Source organism: Lycorma delicatula, chromosome 4 (genome assembly GCF_047948215.1).
Source record: "Lycorma delicatula isolate Av1 chromosome 4, ASM4794821v1, whole genome shotgun sequence".
NCBI classification, from domain to species: Eukaryota; Metazoa; Arthropoda; class Insecta; order Hemiptera; family Fulgoridae; genus Lycorma; species Lycorma delicatula.
Genome location: NC_134458.1, coordinates 19,880,449 through 19,902,341, shown reverse-complemented (window position 1 = coordinate 19,902,341; position 21,893 = coordinate 19,880,449). Strand labels below are relative to the sequence as shown.

At 32.5% G+C, this 21,893-nt stretch overlaps 1 protein-coding gene across 1 annotated transcript in view; it reads left to right on the top strand.

Moving 5' to 3' along the window:
- The first annotated feature begins 2,219 nt into the window (after positions 1-2,219).
- Positions 2,220-21,893, top strand: part of LOC142323164 (uncharacterized) — a 104,870-nt gene continuing 85,196 nt past the window's right edge. The window contains exons 1-2 of the mRNA XM_075362445.1: positions 2,220-2,582; positions 13,325-13,406. Coding sequence (XP_075218560.1) covers positions 13,364-13,406 — 43 coding nt within the window. The 5' untranslated portion in view covers positions 2,220-2,582; positions 13,325-13,363. The remainder of the gene's footprint in view (positions 2,583-13,324; positions 13,407-21,893) is intronic.

Here is a 21,893-nt window from a genome sequence, read left to right as displayed (position 1 = left end):
CTAGTATTCACATCCGTATAAAAGTAACAACTGCCTTTACTAGGATTTGAAGTTGGAACTCTCGACTTCGAAATCAGCTGATTTGCGAAGACGCGTTCACCTGTAGACCAAACCTTAGGTTTAGTCATAATAAACTGCTAAAAGTTTATTATTAAGTTTCGTTCAGGATTTGAAACTTTAGTCTTTGGAGAGGGAAATGAATTTACAATACTAGGTAACTTTTGTACAATACAATAGGTAACTACCTCTAACTAACTGGTTACCTCTTTGTATTTTACGTTTTGGAGCCATCTGTGGGTGATTAGCGTCTAATCGTTAGGCGGTTGTAGAAAGCACATGGTCAGTGAAGTAAGTGAAAAACTTCTATTTTTTGTTGTTGAAATTACGGTTTTTTGGCGTTATTTGGATTGCTTTAAAGCTGCATTTCAAGAGTTATAAGTTTATTTAGTTTAAGTAGAACTATTGTTCTTAAACTAAAATTTTAGGAAAAGCGATTCCCGCACCTACTAATTTTATGTGTGAAGGTGATGAATTCTGTTTTTTCGCCACGTGACCTAGTTTATTTGGCTCGATGTATACACTTCTATTTGCATGAATTGGTGTTGTAACTATTCTCTTGTACTATTAGTTTTCTATGAACGTTTTGTTTTTAAATTCGCAATTCTTGAACATCATCGGTTTGTTTTCGATGTTTGCATTATCCAGATATCAAACATTTCGTACAAAATTCAGTATCTATTTAAAATAAATTTTATAAAACTATGTATTTCAGAGAAGTAATTGTTCTTTTCTTTTAGTGTAACATTTGGTGTGCAGGCAGGGGCAGGATTATAGTAATTGCAAGTCATACAGAGTAGGCACAAAGTCCCATTTCTTGTAAAGAAATAAGATGAATTGTTTTATTTAATATAATTGCACATAAAACCTATTTTGAATTAAATCTCTTTGTACTCTCATCATCTCCACCACAGCATATAGGTGCTAAGTACATTATTTTTTTTTTTCATGTTGGAAGGATTAAAATTGTAAAAACAGACAGTAGTTTTTAGCTCATTAACATGTACAGGCCTAAATAGTTACAACCAAGATCTTTTTTCATTGTTTTCTGAAGTGTTAGGGAAATTTTAGTTCCGAATACTTTGGCTGGTTGATTTAAAAGATTGTAAATATTCCTCAGTAATATCTGAACTATTCAGATGACAAGATCGAGGACTGACTTGGTGGTTAAGGCTTTATTCCTATTTTTAGAATGTTTTACAAACACCAAACAAGTGCACTTTTGGTATTTTGTTTGAGTTACATACATGGTAGCTTGATAAAGTTGTTACAGTGTTTCACTATCAAATGTGTAAATCTTGCAGCTTTCAGCTCACTGTGATTATAACCTCAGGAAGTTTAACATTGCATTAGATCCAAGTTAACTCCTGTTCTTAATTACTTGAAGAAGGTTGTGTATTCAGGAACCTGTATGATGAACTATTTATTTTTTTTGTGCAATTAGCACCAAAGATACATTGCGAAGGTAGTGCTGTTACTGCATGATTTTTATGGCAATTAAATGATTTTGCCCACTAATTTTCCTGTTTTATTTAACTGTTTGTCACAGAGTTCTGTCAATGAGAATTGTTATGATTCAGCACTATATGTATAAAAAGTGTACGATAGTTGCAAAGATATCTGTGATCTTCAGTTACCGATATGAATTATTTTTAATGGTTTCTTATACTTCCAAAATGTTGGCATATTGGATTCTACTCCTGAATAAATTTACAACTATTTGTTAAAACTACTTTTTCCTTGAGCATTTTCAAACTCATTGTTGCATTCTTTGTGAATGCACCAATTAGTTGAAACAGCTGTTATATCTTGTAGGTAGGTCCTGTAATCTTGTATTTGCAATTATTATTTGTGTAGTAATTATGGTGATATGAAATATGGGTTTTTGAACTTATTTTATATTTGCATGAAATGCAACAAAACTTCAACGGTGAATGACTGCAAAGATTGCTGGTAATTATAGATAGCCAAGGAGTCTCCTCTTATTTTAATCATATTTGGAGTATACTTATTTAGGAGCTAAATCATTCTTTACAATTGATATTTGTCAGAAATGTCTTTTGTCTGAGTTATGTCCTTTGTAAGTTATAAAGTACGGTCACCAAACATTTTATAATTCATCCCTCTGCAAGTGTAATATACATTATTTTCAGACAAAATAATTGGTTATTGTATATAATTATGGATTCAGCCTAACAATCTGCCAATATATAAGTTTAATTTGACTGGGTTAGCAAATATTACCCACTGGGTTGGTCAGTGGTGAACGCATCTTCCCAAATCAGATAATTTACCACAGATTTCCAGCGTTCAAGTCCTAGTAAAGTCAGTTATTTTTACACGGATTTGAATACTGGATCGTGGTTACCAGTGTTCTTTGATGGTTGGATTTCAATTAACCACGCATGTTAGGAATGGTCGAACTGAGACTCTACAAGACTACACTTCATTTACACTTGCACATATCATCCTCTGAAGTATTATCTGAATGGTAATTACTGGAGGCTTAACAGGAAAAAGAAAAGGTTAGCGAATATTAGGTTATGTTGATATTGTATTAAGTTCAGTACACAGAATTGTATACGTAATGTTAACCTAAACCTAACAAAACTCATTTGAATTTCATTTAAACTAAGTTATTTACTGCATAAAAAATGTATATTCCATTTAATTTAATTTTACGTAAGCTTAACCTAATTTAATTTAGTCTTAAGTCAATCTGATCACATTCTTAACTTAATTAACAAACTTAACCAAATTATTTAATCTGAAAAATATACTTTTTCATTGTTGAATTATGAAATTTTTGATGACATTACTGTGTAACTTATGAGGGACATAATTTGGGTGAAAGGTGTTTCTGATTAATAATGTCATTTGTAACGAATAACTTTGGCCCTAACTAAGGTATATAACAAATTTCATTAAAATTGGAGGTGAGTCCCAAATTTTATATAATTACCAAAATACAATTCTTTATTTTACAGAAACAACAAAAGTACATTAAATGATTTGATATTTCCACTATAATCTGTCGAATGACCACAGACAGGAAATACTTGCAGACAAATGCAAGTATTAATTAACTTAAAGAACTAATTTATGTTAAGGAAATTAAAACTTTAATATTTACTTGTGATATAATCATTTTCTTAGGATATAAATATAATTTACAGCTAATAATTACCAATGAAAACTACTTAAAAAAACCAAATTAACAGCCCATTCAGTATAAACTTACTGATTTATTTAATAAGTATTTCCTAATCTGTTGATTCATCAGCAGTTATGTGAGAATTATCTCTGGTATAATAAACAATCAGTTATGATATCAGTCATTATTACTAACAATTTTAACTAATGATAAAGGGAATGTGTTATTTGAGATAGTACAGAATGATTCAAGGAAACGGGAAATTTTTTAAATTAAACAACGTTAATGAAAAATTTTTTTAGAAAATGAATTTTTTTTCATGTAATTGTACAAATGTTGCCATTTTAGGATACATACATTTTAGTTTATTTTTTAAAGATGACATCTTGCAGGTGACCTCCTCTTCTACGTAAACACTCACAAAGTCTCTTCGTTAAATTGTTCATGGTTTGACGTAACATCCCAACTGGAATTTCCGCAATTGCTTCTCGGATCTTTGCCTTCAGTTCTTCCATTGTAGCAGGTCTACTGTGGAACACTTTGCTTTTATGGTGACCCCACAAAAAGTAATCGCAAGCTGAGAGATCAGGCGATCTGGGAGGCCATCTAATGTCACCATTTCGTGAAATGACACGTCCAAACAATCTGCGTACAGTTGCCATCGATATTCGTGCAGTATGTGACATTGCTCCGTCTTGTTGAAACCAGGCTGTGTTAAGAATCGGTGGAAATCTCTTTTGTTGTTCCACAACAAAGGTTTCAAGCATGGCTACGTAATGAGCCGACGCCACTGTAATTGCAAGACCGTTGTCATCCTCAAAAAAATAAGGGCTATAACACTGTAAGATGACATAGCACACCACACGGTCACTTTCTGGCTGTGCAACGGACGCTGGTGTAGCTGCGTAGTATTTTCTTGTGCCCAGTATCTGAAATTTTGCTTGTTATCAAATCCACTGAGGTGGAAATGCGCTTCGTCTGATATCCACAGTTCGTGAACAAACTCTTTGTTATCATTTATCTTCTGAAGCATTACATTACAGAATTGTGCTCGCATAACTGCATCGTTCGGTTTCGGTTCCTGGACGATCTGCAACTTGTATGGATGGAATTGCAAGTCCTTCACTAACATTCTTTGAACACTTCAACTATGCAATTGTAAAGATGCTGAGAGACGACGGATTGACCGATGTGGACTTCGTGTGACAGCATCTTGTAAAGCTTGAACATTCTGTGGTGTACGGACGGTTCGCTCACGGCCTGGAGGTTTCTTTTTCATTGCCGAACCGGTTTCCTCAAAATTAGATATCTATGTTTTAATTGCACGTGCTGATGGAACACGGTCGTGCCGTCCCAGATTAAAATGACGGCAAAATTCTCTACGCGCTCCCTCCACACTGTCATTGTTTTTGTAAAACGCTTTGATAGCAAATGCACGTTGCGCACCACTCCAAGGATCCATGACAACTAAATGGCAGGTTAGGTTAGAGAGGCTGGCGCCACTTATCAAGTGGTACCAATCGCCCACGGCTACCAACACAACTTCCAAAATTTCCCGTTTCTTTGAGACCCTGTATTTATATAACTTATGATGATTGGGTGGATTAGAAATTACTTATTACATAAATTGGTAAGTTTACATTGGAACTGCTGTTAATTTGATGTGTTAATGGTGGTTTTTTTTTTACTATAACACACTGACAACATACTTTAATAAAAATTGTAATTAATCTTTAATCTGAATTAATTGGGACCGATGGTAATTTGTATAATGATAGCATGGATTTAATAATCACATATTTGTGTAAAATAATAATTTATTGTATACTACAGAGTTCTAATAGGTATTTATTAATGGATTTGAATTAATTTATTTGTATACTTATGATTAACAATTGAAAAGACATAATGTGGGTGACTGCTTATTATAAAGAATCAGACTCCAATGCTGTACTTTTATAATTAATTAAATTGCTTTTTTATTTTCAAATTCGTAAAATTGTTTTACCTTTCCTTTAAGCAGTGGGCTAAAAATTGGGATGTCCTTTTTCCTTTTATGTACAAACTAAGTAAGGCATCATTATGAACTTGTGTTTTTCTTGTTTGTGTTATAGAAGATGTATTTGAATTTCACTTATGTAATTATCCCAGGCACAAATAGTATTTTGTTCCACTTTTAATTCTTAAGCAAATCTCTTTTTCTCTGTCGGGGGCTCCTTTGTCCTTAGGTTCTAATATTTTTAGATTCTAACTTAATTACAGAGTGGTGCACAAAATGATTCAGCATTTGTTTTCGCAATAATTATTTAGTTTAATAATTATTAATGTGCTTTATGTCGGCAGAAGTGATAGCAGTTCATGAATATTTGTTTCTTCTCTTTCTGAGTGCGCTGTTTGTTATCATTCCAAGATGACTGACAAAGGAAGACACTATTGAACAGGACTTAAGTACTGTGTTGTTTTTTAATGAAACGAAAAGTGTGATGCTTACAAAGACAGTTTTGAGCATATTTTCAAACTCTGTGGTCGCCCTCATTTAAAACAGTACATAGACTTTACGAAAAGTTTAATAGTGATGGTTCAGTATTTGAGAATAAGCATGAATGGCCTGCCAATGTTCGTTCTCCACAGAATGTCGAAGCTGTCAGAGCAGCATTGCTGAGGAGCCTGGGCAAATCAACAAGAAAAGCAGCAGCACAACTTGAGATTTCTAGGTGATTGTGCAGTGAATTTTAAAACTGATTTGCATTTGTAGCTGTAAAAAATAACAGTGTTGCCTAAATTAATGGTCGACAACAAACGTCAAAGAATGGCATTTGTTGAATGAGCTGTGAACTAAGACGTATTGTTAAACAATGTTTGGTTTTCAGATGAGGCACAGTTTCATCTGGACAGGATTGTTAGTAAACAAAATGTGTGTTTTTGGGCTTCTGAAAATCTACATGTGCTTCTTGAAAAGGTGCATCACGCTCTAAGAATTACAGTTTGGGCCGCTATCTGAAGTCATGGGGTAATATGGCCATTCTTTTTAGAACAGACCGTGAACTGTGAATGTTATCTAAACATGGTGTGTAATAATTTTGTTCCTCAGCTTCTTGCAAAAGGGTTTCAATTAGAAAACAAGTGGTTCATGCAGGATGGAGCCAGACCACATACAGCTAATGTTGTTTTAGACTTTCTGTATGAGACTTTTAATGCAAATGTCATTTGAAACTGATTTCATAATTGTTTTGCATATGGACAGAACTGGGCTTCAAACAGTGTTGATTTGAATCCATGTCATTATTTTCTTTGGGGATTTCTAAAGAAAAAAATTTTCCCTAAACATCCTTGTACAGTGATGGAACTGCGAGTGCTGATCATTGGGGCATGCAATGAGATAACTGAGCATATGTGTTCGTTGAGTTATTAACAACATAGGCGTTCATGTAGAAAAAGTTGCTAGACGTGATTGTGGTCATATTAAACATGTGATAAGCAGAACATAATCTCCAGACATACAGTAAACACATTGTATTTTACTTTTTCTGTATTGCAGTTCAAATAAATATTTTTTAACAAAACCAAACGTTGGATCATTTCGTGGGCTATCCTGTACAACTTTGTTCCATTGTTTAGTCAGATATTTTTTTGAACAGATTTATTACTAAGTGTTAACAACTGTTGATTGAACCTTAAATGTTACCTGAACTAGGAAAGGAAATCGTTTCTCCAAATAATGTATAAAAATAAAAAACATAATAAAACAGTGGTCTGTGTCTTCTTTAGGACAAGATGATTTTATGTATGAGTCATGCATACTCAGTACTTCAGTTTATCCTATCGATACAATTTTATTGTATTGTACAGAAATGAAATTTTATTAATTTTCACTGGTTTACATTATGTGGATTTGGTTAATGGGGGAGGGATTATGTGGTAGATAAATTATAATGTTATTTATGTTTGTTTCTTGTAATAGCTTTTACATACAAAAATGTTACACTTAAAACTGGTGTCTTTGTCAGCCATACTTAAGTTTATTATGTTGTGATTTATATAAAATTGTTTGTAGAAGAGAGCGTAAAGAGATCGTTGACCGTCATCTAATGTAATTAAATTGAACAGTAGGACAAATTGAGCATTGACACTCATTTAAACACAGTCTATTATAATTACTATATATTATACTTTATCCATGATTTAGATTTAGATTTTCAGAATAGAAGACTGGCTTTGCCAAATAGGCTCTTCAGCTAACTGCAGTCTTGTAAAATAACATATAGCTTACCTAGCTTACCTTACGTAAGCTACTAGCTTACCGTACATGAGAAGTCACAAAAATGTGATGTGTGGTTTTCTTTAAGCATATTATATTTTTATTGTACAAAAGTTGAGTCACTTTCTGGGTAGTAGTGAATTATAAAAGGCTGGCAAGTTTTTGTTACATTTTTCATCAAAGTCTGCTTTAAGAAAATATGATTCGCACAGTTTATGAACAAAATAATTTTCCTTTGGAACAGATGTTCTTAAGTATGTTTTTAATATATTAACAAAGTTTCAGTCCTGCGGTACAGGGTGTCAGGAATTTGAAAGGTTTTTAAAAAAATAGGCTGATTTTATTGGAACACGTAAAATATTTGAAGCAATGTTATCTGTGTATTAATATGGAATTAAGGAAAGACTGGATGAAATTTTAGTATATTTGTTAATTTTTTTTGTAAATGTTGAAAGAAGTTAAAAAGCAGTAAATAAGTTTTGCTTGAAACAGTCATGGTTTGAAGAGCTCGTACATGTGGTGCTGAATGTATTGTGCATTATTGTAGATTCAATTCAGTACTTTTTTTTTCAACTAGTTTGTATTTTAATATTCAAAAGTATATTGATTATAATTTTGTAAAGTTGTGAATAATATTAAATTATATTAATTTGTAAAATGGTTACATAAATTTAATCCTAACAGTTTATAAAAATCTAATGAATAGATTTTCTGCATATGAATCATTGTTTACATATTTTGTCATTCCTGTATATAGTGTTTGTATTTACATAAAACCACATAGAACTGTAGCACAATTGGTTCATTAATTTTTTGATTTTGTGACAAAAACTTCAGTTTTGTGTTTTACTTATTTATATACAAAGATCCATAATGCAAGAAAAAAATTACAATCTGTAAAATGTTACTTAAGTGGCATAAATGATGTATACAGTCAGCCATGTATTTTATGGATCTGTTAATAAGTTATTTTTGTGAAACTTATTTAGGAATTGCCTAAATTTTCCCTATTTGTTTTTTATTATCAAATAATGACAAAGATGGTCATTGTTGGTGCAAGAGATACAACAACCTTTTTTACACCATTCTGGCATTAATATGAGAGTAGCAATGTTTCAACCATTTCGGTATGTGCTTTATAATTAGAAATAATCAGTTTTTTACCTTTTGAACTGATATTGTTTACTGCAGGGTGAAAATGAAACTGCTAATATACTAAAATAATTTGTGAGAGTACCTGGAATGAAGGAACTTTTTTTATGGTAAATGCTTAAGCTATGCAGTCCCAAAATTGATTTTAGTGAAAAATAAGTAGTAAAAATCTGGTATTATTTTTTTTATTAATGGTTGGTAAGTGGACCAATTGTTTTTGTTATTGGTCTTGCACAATATTTAATTAAGAAAAGAAGAAGCGTTAAAATGAGCTATGAATCTTAATTTTTCTGACTTCACGATGTGATATGTGGTTTCTAAGGCAGGGTTCTTTATGTTTTGTACCTCTCCCCTCAAATAGGAATTGGTCATCTGCTTGTTGAGTCGCTTTATGGGAACAGCTGGAAATAAGTTTTCCTTTATACCTACACAAGAAAGAAATAAGACAACTGATTGGGAGGAAGAGGAAGAGAGCGATCAGCGTATGTAGGGCCAGTCTTTAATTAAATAAATTTACTGGCTTGCCTGAAATACCATTGGTGATTATATTTAGGTATGATCTAATACCTAAGTATTACTATTGAGAACACAGTGATATTCAGTAGGAGTGGGTTTGTAGGGATTTTTTTTGTTAAAAACATGCTGCTGTTCAGTTGCCACATATAACCTTACCAATATAATAATTAATTCTACCCATTATAGGAATGAATGCCTGTACTTATCAGCACTTATAAATTCCCAATCATTCTACCCATTTTTCAAATATTTCTACCAAAAATTGTGAATTGTGTACTTGGCTGTTTATATTGATGCTTCTTTTTTAAAATTTCTTTGAATTACAGGGATAAGGTACTTGGTAAAAAAAGTGTTGTTTAATAGAGAGTATTCTGTATGCCTATGTTTATGTGAGTACATATGTGTTTTATGTATTATTTACATTTGTGTATTTGCATACTATAGGATTTGTCAAGTTAGAAAAATCTTATTTGTGAAGGGTTTTATTTCACAAACCACTAGATCAAAAAAGTTAAGTTTTATGCCATATAAAACCATATTCTTATGTTTGCTGTTGTTAAGAATGAGATTTATTTAAAGAAAACCTGTTAAGTTATAGAAACTCATGTGTAAAAATTTGTTTGTTTTCCTGAGTGTTCCATTAGTTTGCTAAACTTATTTATTTATAGTTCACTTATTTTTTTATACAATCTCTTATTTAACCTATTGTACATTGAAATAATATTACTGAGTAAACAGACTGGTGCGGGGTACATTTTACATATAATTTGTCAAACTTTTGCAGGGATCTTTTTTTAAGTGAATTGAAACAAAATTGTAACAAAAAAGAGGTATCCTTAATGTGGTTCGAAACTCCCCCCTCCCAATAAAGTGGTCTGTAAAATATAATTTTTTAGACAAGCTTGTAGTAAAAGCATAATGAGTAATATAGCTTAATGAATAAACCAGTACTTCTCTTCTTTTTTTTGTCTTCAGTCATTTGACTGGTTTGATGCAGCTCTCCAAGATTCCCTATCTAGTGCTAGTCGTTTCATTTCAGTATACCCTCTACATCCTACATCCCTAACAATTTATTTTACATATTCCAAACGTGGCCTGCCTACACAATTTTTTCCTTCTACCTGTCCTTCCAATATTAAAGCGACTATTCCAGGATGCCTTAGTATGTGGCCTATAAGTCTGTCTCTTCTTTTAACTATATTTTTCCAAATGCTTCTTTCTTCATCTATTTGCCGCAATACCTCTTCATTTGTCACTTTATCCACCCATCTGATTTTTAACATTCTCCTATAGCACCGCATTTCAAAAGCTTCTAATCTTTTCTTCTCAGATACTCCGATTGTCCAAGTTTCACTTCCATATAAAGCGACACTCCAAACATACACTTTCAAAATTACATACACTTTCCTGACATTTAAATTAATTTTTGATGTAAACAAATTATATTTCTTACTGAAGGCTCGTTTCGCTTGTGCTATTCGGCATTTTATATCGCTTCTGCTTCGTCCATCTTTAGTAATTTTACTTCCCAAATAACAAAATTCTTCTACCTCCATAATCTTTTCTCCTCCTATTTTCACATTCAGCGGTCCATCTTTGTTATTTCTACTACATTTCATTACTTTTGTTTTGTTCTTGTTTATTTTCATGCGATAGTTCTTGCGTAGGACTTCATCTATGCCGTTCATTGTTTCTTCTAAATCCTTTTTACTCTCGGCTAGAATTACTATATCATCAGCAAATCGTAGCATCTTTATCTTTTCACCTTGTACTGTTACTCCGAATCTAAATTGTTCTTTAACATCATTAACTGCTAGTTCCATGTAAAGATTAAAAAGTAACGGAGATAGGGAACATCCTTGTCGGACTCCCTTTCTTATTACAGCTTCTTTCTTATGTTCTTCAATTGTTATTGTTGCTGTTTGGTTCCTGTAAATGTTAGCAATTGTTCTTCTATCTCTGTATTTGAACCCTAATTTTTTTAAAATGCTGAACATTTTATTCCAGTCTACGTTATCGAAAGCCTTTTCTAGGTCTATAAACGCCAAGTATGTTGGTTTGTTTTTCTTTAATCTTCCTTCTACTATTAATCTGAGGCCTAAAATTGCTTCCCTTGTCCCTATACTTTTCCTGAAACCAAATTGGTCTTCTCCTAACACTTCTTCCACTCTCCTCTCAATTCTTCTGTATAAAATTCTAGTTAAGATTTTTGATGGATGACTAGTTAAACTAATTGTTCTGTATTCTTCACATTTATCTGCCCCTGCTTTCTTTGGTATCATAACTATAACACTTTTTTTGAAGTGTGATGGAAATTCCCCATTTTCATAAATATTACACACCAGTTTGTATAATCTATCAATCGCTTCCTCACCTGCACTGCGCAGTAATTCTACAGGTATTCCGTCTATTCCAGGAGCCTTTCTGCCATTTAAATCTTTTAATGCTCTCTTAAATTCAGATCTCAGTATTGTTTCTCCCATTTCATCCTCCTCAACTTCCTCTTCTTCCTCTATAACACCATTTTCTAATTCATTTCCTCCGTATAACTCTTCAATATATTCCACCCATCTATCGACTTTACCTTTTTCGTATTATATATTGGTGTACCATCTTTGTTTAACACATTATTAGATTTTAATTTATGTACCCCAAAATTTTTCTTAATTTTCCTGTATGCTCCGTCTATTTTACCAATGTTCATTTCTCTTCCCACTTCTGAATTCTTTTCTTTAATCCACTCTTCTTTCACCAGTTTGCACTTCCTGTTTATAGCATTTCTTAATTTCCGATAGTTCCTTTTACTTTCTTCATCACTAGCATTCTTATATTTTCTACGTTCATCCATCAACTGCAATATATCGTCTGAAACCCAAGGTTTTCTACCGGTTCTCTTTATTCCGCCTAAGTTTGCTTCTGCTGATTTAAGAATTTCCTTTTTAACATTCTCCCATTCTTCTTCTACATTTTCTACCTTATCTTTTTTTACTCAGACCTGTTGCGATGTCCTCCTCAAAAATCTTCTTTACCTCCTCTTCCTCAAGCTTCTCTAAATTCCACCGATTCATCTGACACCTTTTCTTCAGGTTTTTTAACCCCAATCTACATTTCATTATCACCAAATTATGGTCGCTGTCAATGTCTGCTCCAGGGTAAGTTTTGCAGTCAACGAGTTGATCTCTAAATCTTTGCTTAACCATGATATAATCTATCTGATACCTTGCAGTATCGCCTGTTTTTTTCCAAGTGTATATTCTTCTATTATGATTTTTAAATTGGGTGTAGGCAATTACTAAATTATACTTCGTGCAAAACTCTATAAGTCTGTCCCCTCTTTTATTCCTTTTGCCCAGCCCGTATTCACCCACTATATTTCCTTCCTTGCCTTTTCCAATGCTTGCATTCCAATCTCCAACTATTATTAAATTTTCATCTCCTTTTACATGTTTAATTGCTTCATCAATCTCTTTGTATACACATTTTACCTCATCATCATCATGGGCGCTTGTAGGCATATAGATGTTAACAATCGTTGTCGGTTTAGGTTTTGATTTTATCCTTATTACAAGTACTTTTCTACTGGTTCTTATTTATTACATACTGTCAAAATTTAACACCATGCTGTGCATTAAAATTGTTTGATTTAAGGTTTATTTGATGTAATTTTCTGTCAGAAATCCTGAAATCTTACTTAAGAATAACCCAAGGAAGTTAGTACAAAAAACTTCCTAGAGTGGGGAATGAAGTTCCTACTATTACTATCCAAGGTAGTGGTAGTTCAGTACAAAATTACATTATAGCTTATTTTTTTATTTTATTTAATATCAATATTAAAGTCTTTTAAATTTAATTCTAATAATATTTTTCTCTTAAATGATAATAAAATTTCTGTGTTTATTGTTGTACATTCAACCTCCGGCAATCAAATAAAAAAAATACTATGGACAAGGAGGGATTGAAGCTCTCCTTAAAAAAAAAAAACATTGAATAAATTTAATGGTTTATGGGATTTTGTTTGTGTATAGCGCACTTACGCAGTTCTTAGTAGGTGATCTTTTTCGCCTAATTGTTACCTCATCTGTTCAGTTTATTCATTCCGGTTAAGTTACTTTGAAATGTTGGTCATATTTTATACCAATGATTGGTGTCTAGGTAAAGGTATAAACAGTTTTGTTTTTATTTTATAGGAGTAAACTGAAGAATTTTCTCTTTCTGATAAATCTACTATGTCTGAAGGAAACTGTAATAAGGAGGAGGATCTCAATCCTGGTATGTTTTTTCTTTGCATGTCTATGTGTTTGTATGTGAGTAAAGGTGTGTTTATATATATTTTACATGAATGCATGCACACTCTCATAGCATAAATCACCCTCAATGTGCACTCTTTGTATGGCATTTTATGTGTAGAATGAAGTTCTCACTTGAAGATTTAACTATGGTTACTTGAGGTGGGTTAGTTTTACAGATGTAAAAGTTTACAGATGAATAGTTTTTTACAGATGTATAATTGAAGTCACATATGTTGCATTGTGTACATGAAACAGTATCTTCTACTTCATATTACAGTAGCATTTAGATTAACGGACATTTTTTTTCTTTTACAGCATATGCTAATTGCACTGTAGTAATAGAGCTGTACTATAACATCTTAATAGATTTCTGGAGAGTGGTTATGAATCAGGCAGTTGAATATTGAGCATTTAGTGTTACATAGTCATTTTTTGCAAATTTAACTACTGGAAGCAGCATTTTAAAAGAATCAAATTCTGTGTTGTCAAAATATGTTTTTTTTGTCACAAACACACTCGCATTCACGCACTTGTTTATTTTATTTACTGAAGTGCTTGTTTATTTTGTTTACTGTTATTGTCACTGAGAAAGTTACGTGCTTATGAAAATATTATTTATCCCATTATGCCAGTAATTTATTTGATAAAAGTTGAATAAATATTTTATTTTGATCAGTATATAATTCATTTTATAGATTACATAAGGAATGGGTAGGTTATATGCTACTTCATGGCCCCAGCATTTACCTGGATGGCACAAGGGTAATTGTGGTAAAACCTTCTTAGAGCAGCATCATAAAATACACATCATTAAAAATAGATATGGTTAAAGCCCAGACCAATAATTTAGTTAAAAACACTGAAATAATATTAAAGTAAATACATGAAGTTACTAAATATGTAAAATAACTCAAAATAAGCCACAATTTAGAAGGTATTAATGAAAATTATTTAAAAACATATTTTTGTATATATTTTATGGAGGTACAGAATTATGTTTTTTTTTTTTTTTTTTACATTAATGTTATCTAAAAATTTATTGACACTAACATTTGCTCTGTAAAAGAAAATTTTTTGATTGATTTTTAAATAATCAGGTGGGAAGATTTTTTGTGAATATAGTAAAGTTAATATTTGTATTAAATACTTATACAGTTAAATCATTAACCATCCTTTACAAAATTAATGAAGTGATTTTGTGAACACTAATAGGATTTTTCTTTTGCAAAGGAAATCATTTCAATATTTGACTGGGATTTTAGTTTTATATTAAAGTAATTCCCAATTACTTTAAATTAAAATAAAGTTGTAAAATCAAGAAATGGAAGTGTATTTGTTATGAAAGGTGAATTATATATATGTATATACTTTTAATTGTTGCATAACAGCAAACTTTTTATTTACGTAGATTCAGGTTTTTGGGATAATGCCATAATCTGGTATTTTATAAAACTTATGTGAATTTTATTAAAAATTATAATGTGTATATCTTGTTTGTCAAAATTAATAAGGAAATTAGGTCACCGAAGCATTGAAAATGTGCTTTTGCCACATCTTACCTCTGTGAAAAGGGTTTTTTGTCTATGGTTGTCCTAAAAACAAAATATAGGAATCGTTTTTATCACTTAAAAACAATTTGGTTTTGTGTGTTTCTAACGTAGATCCATAAATGGAGAAACTTTTGAGTGATAAACAAATGAAACTATCTCATTAATTTGTATTCTTTACATATGTTCTTATAAATGTAAGTAAAATGTTTGTATGTAATAAATTACTTTTTCTCAAAATGATTTCATTGTTGTTTACATGTAAAGTTGTAAGCTTACTTTGCCTAAAACTTTTGTATCCCCTCTCATATACCTGTGACCTCCAGGTTGAGAAATGCTGTCATAAGGTAACCAAAGAATTTGGCTCTTTTTTTCTGATATTTTCTGTTTCATTGCAATTTGTATCATTTCAATGATATTTCATTATTGTAATATCTCTATAACGTTTGAATTTCTATTCATTTTCACATTTTTATTGGTTCTATGATTTTTCTCAAGATTTTTTTTCTTTTTTTGTATTGCATTTATTTCACTTGGTCAAACTGAAGATCCATTCTGATACTTACAGGCCTTCTGGTTTGATTATTGTGTTGTGATTTATTGTATTGTATTGATTTTGGCTTTTATTGAGATGTGGCCTTTTTTTTGTAAATGTCTTTTTTACTTTGTAGGCCAGTTTCCTTTTTCTTGTTGTTTGATTGGCTTCGTTATCTCAACCATAATTTTGACTGTTTTTTTCCTGATATTGAAATTTATTGACTTTGTTGTTTTTCCATATTTAGAGATTTGGGGAAATCTTTGATGTTTGTCATGAATTCTGTCTTTTGAAGGAAACTTTTAGCCCTACTTTCTCTGCAATTTCTTTTCAGTGGTTTACTTGTTCTGCTGCCATTTTGAGATTCTTTGAGAAATTAAAATATTTAATTATTTTATCCATTTGTTTAAAATTTTTTTTCTTTTATTAATTGTTTTTTAAGTTTTAATTGGATTCATGAAAGGTGATAATTTCTGATGATGGGATAATCCCAAAACTGGTTATATATAAATGGACAGTTAACATCCTAAAAATAAATAAAAAAGATTCATTTTACACATTACAAATTAATTTTTAAATTTTAAAATTGCAGCAGGAAATAGTCCAGGTAAGTACACATGTTTAAAAACGAGTCATATACAGAAGTTGGTTAACAACAGTAGAGATTAAACTGAAAAATTTGATATTTTATTCAATGTTGCCATAATAAGTTTCTGCTGTTAATATTCATCATTATTTAAATGTTTGACTAATAAACACACATTATTGGAAAAAAAATTAAAAAAAGAAACCATTAGAATTAATAGTGAATAAAACATGTAGTTTTGTAATATAAAAATTCATATTTGATCATGAAAAATAACTGGCAATAATTAATTGTGCATTGCTAAACTTTTTCTAGCAAATGATGTTTAATATGATTCCTGGTTTCCCTCTACCTCCCAACTCCTTTGAGATTCCCTTTATCCAGATACACCCCAATGCGCGCGCGCATACACATACACACACAGACACGCGTGCGCGAAGAGTGTTTTCCCTAATTATTTTGTGTTCATGCTTACGCATTGTAAGTAAAATCTCATAAAAATTGGAATTTCTGTTATTTATTATTTGTATAATATTTTATTGTTTTTAATCAATTACTACATTAACAAATTTTCCATATTAAATACCCCTGTTGGCATGTCTGAAACCAGCACATGCTGTATTTTACTGGCTATACTTACCGTTTCAACTTGTGTGTACCATCAGTATTTGGCTTTCATCAGTCCAAAAAGTGTGTATGTTTAAAAAATTAAGTATGCAATTAAAGAACTTGAAAACTGTATTCACAATTTCAAAACTAGTTTTTATAGCTGACAATATTTAAAAAAAATTAAGTTCATTAAATTTTCTTCTTTAAATTAGCAGATGTATTGCAAGTTAATATTTTTTAAACCCTTCAGTCAAAAATTTGCTACGAATGAAATTTTATTTGATTAGTTTAAAATTTATATGTTAAGTACAAATATATACATACATACATTATTACACACACACACATACATATATATATATATATATACATACACATACACATGTTATAACTGTAATCGAATAAAAGTTTTCAGGATTATATTTATGCCCTTATTTTTATATAGCTGAATATTGAAAGGAATGCAATCAGATACTGTCATAATATAAAATATTAATAATAAAAATCAAATCAGAGCAAACTTTCAGCTTTCATGCCATCATCTGAATACATTTAAAAAAAACTTAAAATTCATTTATGCTGTAATTGTTGTCAGATACTTGGAAAGATATATTCTGATGGAATAAAATTCTGTTGAGTAATGATTTCAACATAAGTTACTTTTTAATTCTTTTAATTTTGACCTTTCCGTTTGAATAGTTCATTTGATTATTTTGACAAAAATGGATTAAAGTATTTGATGACTAGCATAAATGGATTCATCTGCTTGGTGCCATAAAATCCACTAGCACTTCATATATTTTATATTCTATTGCTAAGAAGTATATATATGTATAATTAATTTCATTCAGTCTTTTCTCATTCTGTAATAATTTGAAATTGAATTTTTCAAAAATAATTTTTATTTTTTTTTTGCACCAGAATAATTAATGGTATTAACAGGTGCTATTTCATACATTTTGTATAGAACAGATTGATGGTTTCAGTTTTTTTTCTTTTATAGTACAGGAAGTGTGTGCTTTATTTTATTATTTGGTCCATTTTTTGTAGCTTTCACAAACCTATACAAAGCATGGTTCAAAATAATTATTTTGATTTTTTATGCGCCATATTACATGGGTATTGTTTGGCTGTAAGTTTCTGATTTAGGTAAAAATATCATGTGATGGATGATGGGTTTCTTTCGCGATTATGCTGATTTTAAAACAATAGTTGGTAAGAAATTCTTTGCTTCAGTCATTCTGATAGCAGCAAAATCAACAATAGATTGTAAAGATCCTTGGAAATATGTATTTCAGTAGGATTCCATTTTGAAGACAGTTCATGAGTGATAAAATCTCAGGATTAGTTACAGCACAAATCTTGTGGCTGAGATGTGCAGCCCATTTAAATTTAAAAAAATTTCATTTTTATGTATTCATATTTTCATGTACATTGAACATCATATGACATTGGAAGAATGAAATGTTTATAAAACTTTATTGAAAGAAACTTTTTACATAATGTGGTACAGTGAGGTTTATGTGTGTTGCACTGAACTATTCTGGAATTATGTGATTTTGTGTATTTAAACTTCCATCAATTTGTAGGGACCAGCAGATTTTGAATGTTTTGTTGTAATATGAGGGTGGATCAATAAGTACCCATGTTAGGAATGAAATTGCAAGTTTTTCAGAAACAATTTTTTTATTTTTCAACATAATCTCCTTTTAGGAAGGTTGACTTTTCCCAACGTCCCTGCCATTTTTTAAACCCTCTGAAAATACAATTTGTGAAACTCTTCAAAGTAGGCTTATGTCTCGATGATGACCTCTTTGTTTGAGCTGAATCTTTTTCCTGCGAGCCACATTTTCATGTTGGAGAATAGAAAGAAGTCGCAGGGGAGCCAGGTTGGCTGAGTATGGTGGATGTGCTAGCAATTCATGCAATTTGGCTGCGACGATTCTAGTTGAGTGAGCTGGTGCATTGTGATGAAATAGCACTTTTCTTTGCCAAGTGGAGCTATGTTGTGTTTCAATTTCTTGTTGAATTGGTCCAATAGTTCTTTGTAGTACTGCCCTGTGATTGCGCCCTAACCTATGAATCATTCCAAAATTTTGTATGCCGTCATTTGATAGATGGTAGTATACTGTAGTAATACCAAATTTCCTTAGGAACACCACCTGTCTTAAAACACGGGCAATTATTGATCCACCCTCGTATACTACTAGGGTTATTTTTTTCAAGGTTCGATTGGTTGCGAAATAAAAATCCGCGTAAAAATCGGATGAACCTTTGCGCATATGTGTTGCGCAGCGTCTCTAGTATGGCCTTCAATCACGCCGCCTCACTTTGCTCTGAACACGCAGCTAGCACGTAAACATGTCTACAACAATAGCATCTCTCTCCAAGTGTGAAGTGCGTGCAGTAATTCGATTTCTTCAGGCTACGGGGTGTAATGCAGCTGAAATTCTTAGACGAATAAGTAATGTGTACAGTGAAACTTTAATGAGTGACAGCAAAGTGTGACAATGGTGCAGGAACTTTAAAGCAGGACGTACAGATGTTCATGATGCAGGCAGTCAGGGAAAGAAGCGAGTGTCAACCGATGATCTCATTGAGCGAGTGGATGAGGTAATTCGAGAAAATTGTCGGTTCACAATTTCTGTATTGAGTGATTCGTTTCCTGAGATTTTAAGGTCAGCTCTCTACACCATTATGAGTGAGAGACTTCAGTATCGCAAACTGTGTGCAAGATGGGTTCCCAAGATGCTGTCCGACCATCACAAAACAATGAGAATGGACGCCTCCCTAATGTTTCTCCAGCACTACCACAACGAAGGAGAAGATTTTTTGAAAAAATTGTCACAGGGGACGAGACATGGGTCCATTTTGAAATTGAAGAAACAAAAGAACAATCCAAACAGTGGATGCATTCTCATTCTCCCAGTAAACCAAAGAAGTTCAAGCGAACCTTCTCCAACTAAAAGTGTATGGCTACTGTGTTCTGGGACTGGAATGGAGTTCTCTTGGTGGAATTCACGGAACGTGGCATGATCATCACTGCAGCTTCAATGTCTATGAAGGGCAATTCAGAATAAGCAGACAGGAATGTTGTCATCAGACATTGTCTTTCTCCATGACAATGCTCGGCTGCACACTGCAGCTGTAACAAAGAAGCTCCTGCAGCGTTTTCGTTGGGAAGTGTTTGATCACCCACCATACAGCCTGGACTTGCTTACATGAAACACTGGCTAGGAGGACAACATTTTGGCACAGACATCGAGCTGCACACCAGCGTAGAAACATGGCTGAAAACACAGGTGGTTCCGTTCTATGACGAGGGTATTGGAAAGTTGGTACCACACTACAACAAATGTCTAAATCGGAGTGGCGACTATGTAGAGAAATAGTGTAACTATGTAAGTACTTGTTACAAATAAATAAATTTTTATTTTCACCGTGGTTTTAATTTCGTGACCGATCAGACCTTGAAAAAAATAACCCTTGTACTTAGAACCATTTCTACCCTCTTAATAGTGTAATTTTCCATAGTGTAGTTTCCAGTTTTGATTTTCCATTTATTTATTCAAGTTTTTTATTGGTTAAAGTACTAGTATTCTCCAAAAGATTGCATGTGTAATTAAAAAAATTAAAAATCTTTGTTATAATATATCTACACACACACACACATACACACACACACATGCGCGTGCGCGTACACTGATACACTTTTCCCAACGTGTGACAACTTATTGCATTCCGTCACTGAAAACTTCTGGCGTTCTTTCTCGGATCCAAGTGGCCGCAGCTTCCTTCACCTCATCGTTGGTGGTGTAATGATTACCTTTGAGATCCCTCGTGAGATGAGGGAAGAAGTAGAAGTTGCAATGCATTGGTGGCATCCTGGCCGAGGTGGACTGGAATATGTCAAAAGCTGAGGTTTTGAAGATGACCTCTGGGGAAAGCCCATAAGGGCTTAGAATGGAGGGGGTGGCGGAGGATGACTTCCCCTACGGTGTCAGGAGCCAAATCTGGGCAGTATGACAGATGTGGAGTAGGCTCAAACTGCAGGTTGCGGAGAGCCATCAGAGAGTTTGCGTGGTACAAATCGTGCACTGTTTTTACAGTAACCCATCTGCTCAATATTACAGCCTACTTGTTCTTTAGATATGCCTAACTGAACAGTGATGCTTTGCTGGGTGATTCGCTAGTCACTTTGAAGCAAATCATCCACCTCCTTTCGATGGTTCTCGTCAGTCGCAGAAACTGGTCGTCCGCTGCGAGGTATGTCCTCAGTTGTCGCTTTACCAGCTTCACATTTATGAAATTTCAACACGCACCTACTCATAGTACTTCTGTCAACAGTTTCACTACTGTAAACCGCTTTTAAACGATGAAAAATGTTAGTAGGATTCAGATTTTCTGCTGTTAAAAATTCTATCACTGCGCACTGTTGTAACTGTGTTGACATATTGACCATACTCGACTCCTTTTAACTGCTACTGAAAACAAACTGATAAACTGATTTCAACGAATCGCAGGTTTGTACAGGGGGATTTTAGCTATCATGTGCTGCCACGACTTACTCGATAGTACCTTTTGTCTCTTGTGTAGCACGTTAGTTTGCAAAATTTATCAGCCGAGTCTCGTATGTATATTTATTTTCTCAAAATAAATTTAAAAAAATTAAATATACACATATGAGGGTTGTCTGAAAAGTTTTTAACGTAACATAGAAAGCATATTTTTTTAGTCAAGTATAGTTTTCTATACTTGACTTTTCAACTAGAAGACTTCTAGAAGACTTTTCAACAAAGTCTTCTTTCAAGTCTATACACGTTTTCCAGCAATGCTCTAACCTCTTTAACCTTTCCAAATAGTAGTTGGCGTCTTTCTTTGCAGAATAGATGTTTACGTATGCGATAATCTCCTCGTCCGATGAAAATCTCTTCCCTTCAAGCGATACTTTAAGGTTAAGAAACAAGAAAAAGTCAGTTGGGGGCAGATTTAGTGAATATGGTGAGTAGTCAACCAATTCAAAGTACAATTTGTGAATTTTAGCTATAGCGACTGTCGGAAGTGTGAGCAGGCACATTGTCATAATGGAAAAGCACTTTGTTCTTAAATTATGGTCGTTTTTTTGCAATTTCTGCCTTCAGCTTGTCAAGTAATGATGCGTAATACTTTGCCGTTATTGTTTTACCTTTT